The sequence below is a fragment of the Montipora foliosa genome, chromosome 2 (assembly GCF_036669935.1).
Source record: "Montipora foliosa isolate CH-2021 chromosome 2, ASM3666993v2, whole genome shotgun sequence".
Taxonomy (NCBI): Eukaryota; Metazoa; Cnidaria; class Anthozoa; order Scleractinia; family Acroporidae; genus Montipora; species Montipora foliosa.
The window spans coordinates 11,356,495-11,359,395 of NC_090870.1; the positions used below are offsets into that span (position 1 = coordinate 11,356,495).

At 41.7% G+C, this 2,901-nt stretch overlaps 2 protein-coding genes across 2 annotated transcripts in view; one reads left to right on the forward strand and one right to left on the reverse strand.

The window, feature by feature from the left end:
• The first annotated feature begins 204 nt into the window (after positions 1–204).
• Positions 205–2,901, forward strand: part of LOC137992433 (histone H3) — a 4,915-nt gene continuing 2,218 nt past the window's right edge. The window contains exon 1 of the mRNA XM_068837773.1: positions 205–352. The gene's annotated coding sequence lies outside the window, so the exon portion shown is untranslated. The remainder of the gene's footprint in view (positions 353–2,901) is intronic.
• Positions 919–1,552, reverse strand: LOC137992435 (histone H2B, gonadal). The gene has a single exon (XM_068837775.1). It carries the CDS (start codon positions 1,534–1,536, stop codon positions 1,168–1,170), a length of 369 nt encoding a protein of 122 aa, XP_068693876.1. The 5' UTR covers positions 1,537–1,552; the 3' UTR covers positions 919–1,167.

Consider the following 2,901-nt stretch of genomic DNA (forward strand, 5'->3'; position numbering starts at 1 on the left):
GGAAATTAGAGAGCGACTTGATAACGGTTGTTCTCGTCTTGGAAATTTAACGGCCGGGAAACGATTTTCTCGGCTAGATTGCAGAATACCCGGCCCACAAAATATCTAACTTAAAAAATTGCTCCCACGGTGCCGCAGTCGTGTTGTAATGCTGAGCCCGCAGTCCTACAGCCCCGTAGTCGTCAGTCGTTGAAATGATAATCAGTCGTGTTGCAATCCCGCAGTCGCCAAAATGAATAACAACTCCGTCGGCTAAAAGTCTTACTTGGTTAACTACACTTTTCACGAGATCGTGTGAAGAAGAAAGCACTCGTTACTGATTAAGCCTAAGCGCTCGTTTCAGTGATTAGGTGTAAGTACTCTCGTAAATTTTTAGCTTTCATTTTGCGGTTCAGTTAAGCACACTTTTCACGAGATCGTTTTGCCCTTGACTCACTCAGACTTCATTATTCTACTACGACGGCACTGCGGTAGCAGTAGTTCAACTACAGGGGCACCCAACGTCAATTTTCGGAAAATATCTGTTCGGAAGACGATTTGAGATCTAGAATTTTCTGCACATTTGTTGTAAAATTTCTTGCTTGCCTGCCTGTCCTAGGATTTTCGAATATCTAAAAAATGGTATAATTGCCCATTTTTAACGGATTTTTACCCAAAAAAGGTCACCTAGAATTTTCGGGAGCCTTTTTTCTGGCTGAAATTTTCGGAAAGGTAAGTTTTGATCCCTATAATTTTCGGATCACTAGACTTTCAGCTAGGAACGAACAGATGGAAAATTTTTAGGGGGATAAAAATATGGCTATATCTACCGTTTAAAGACTAAAATGCGTTTAACAATGCTATGTTTGAGTGGTTTTGACTATATTCTCGTTGGGTGCCCCTGCAACTAACTCAGACTTCCTTATTCATCGACTACGGCACAGCAGTAGCAGTCGTTTATCTAACTTAATTGCATTATTTTGTTTGGTCACTGCGGGACCCCAGGAGCAAGAGATTTGTGCCATTCAAAGTGGGCCGGGTATTCTGCAAACGCGCCATTTTCTTTTAGCATGAAAAAGGATTCAGGGGTTGATGGGGGAAAATCTGATATAATCGTGTTGGCATAACTTTTACAAGATTTGGTGGCTCCTAAAAGAGCCGTTGGTTTTGGCGGTAAACTCAGTGAGTTTACTTGCTGCTTGTGTACTTGGTGACAGCTTTGGTTCCTTCACTAACAGCGTGTTTCGCCAGTTCACCGGGCAAAAGCAGCCTGATGGCGGTCTGGATCTCGCGAGAGCTGATAGTTGACTTTTTGTTGTAGTGAGCCAGGCGGGAAGCTTCGCCAGCGATGCGCTCGAAGATGTCGTTGACGAAGGAGTTCATGATGCCCATGGCTTTGCTGGAGATACCAGTGTCTGGGTGAACTTGTTTCAACACCTTGTAGATGTAGATTGCATAGCTTTCCTTTCTCGTCTTTCGCCTTTTCTTGTCACCAGTGGCGGCCTTAGCCTTACCAGCTTTCTTCTCGCCTTTCTTTCCTGCAACTTTCGGTGCCATGTCTCGCTCAATAGGGTTCGACTTGAATGGAATGATAACGCTATGTGAATGACTTGCTATTTATAATAAAACAAAGATAGGATCAATTAACATAAGGATCGAAATCGTCGATTTTTTATTGGTTCATAACTTCAGGTTGGCCAAAGGTCAACATAGTTCCGTTTTCATACAAAAGCACTTGTGATATGAAAAATTGATTGGTGCTTTTCGATCCGACTGGAATATTGTCTTGCGTATAAATTTCCCTGTTTTTATCTATCGACATTTATTTCGCTAAGTGTTTGTAGACTCGAAGCTCACAGAAAAATGTCTGGTCGCGGTAAAGGAAAAGCAAAGGGCACCAAATCTAAGAGCCGCTCATCCCGAGCGGGACTTCAGTTCCCTGTCGGTCGTATCCATCGACTTCTCCGCAAAGGAAACTACGCTGAACGAGTTGGCGCCGGAGCTCCAGTGTACCTGGCCGCTGTGCTTGAATATCTCAGCGCCGAGATCCTCGAATTGGCGGGCAACGCTGCTCGCGACAACAAGAAAACCAGAATCATTCCCCGTCACCTTCAGCTCGCTGTCCGAAATGACGAGGAGTTGAATAAACTACTTGCTGGTGTCACCATCGCGCAGGGAGGTGTGCTGCCAAACATTCAAGCTGTCCTTCTACCCAAGAAAACTGAGAAGAAGGCAAAGGCTTAAGGAAGCACGCAAGAAAACAAAAAAAAAACGGCTCTTTTAGGAGCCACCAAATATTGATAAAGTCGTCACCAATACGTTGAAAACATGCATTACTAGTCTCAAACACACTTTTAATAAGAGTCTCGTATTTGGAGTAGATTTTGGCTCTTTCTCATACAAAAATAAAATAAACTTCAAGAGTAAGACGAGCTTTGTGCAAAGTTAGCAAAAGGGAATAACAGAAAAATATCTCCAAAATATCGATAAAGCCAACGAAATAACTCCCGGACACAATCCTACCAAGTATTTTCATTTAAAAGACGTATGATATTAACTGAGCATGAAATATAATTTCTTGTATTTGGAGTGGATTTTAGTTCTTTGACACACAAAAATAAAACATACTTCAATTATTTAAGTTGCACATTTATATTTTCTGTGCTGAAAAAGTTAATAACAAGAAACACGAATATATTTGTAGTGACAACACGCTGCTGTCTTTGATTGCAAATTTCTCGGCTCGTTCACATTTGAATTTGCGCACCGAAAAAACGCTCGCTTATTGGAAACATCATATATTCAAGCCGTAAAGGGACACCCAACTACAGCGTTTGAATGTTAACCATTATTGAACTCCATGTTAAAAATTAAACCATTCTCGCAGATAAGATTAATATCCCTAAAAAAACCCAAAACGAA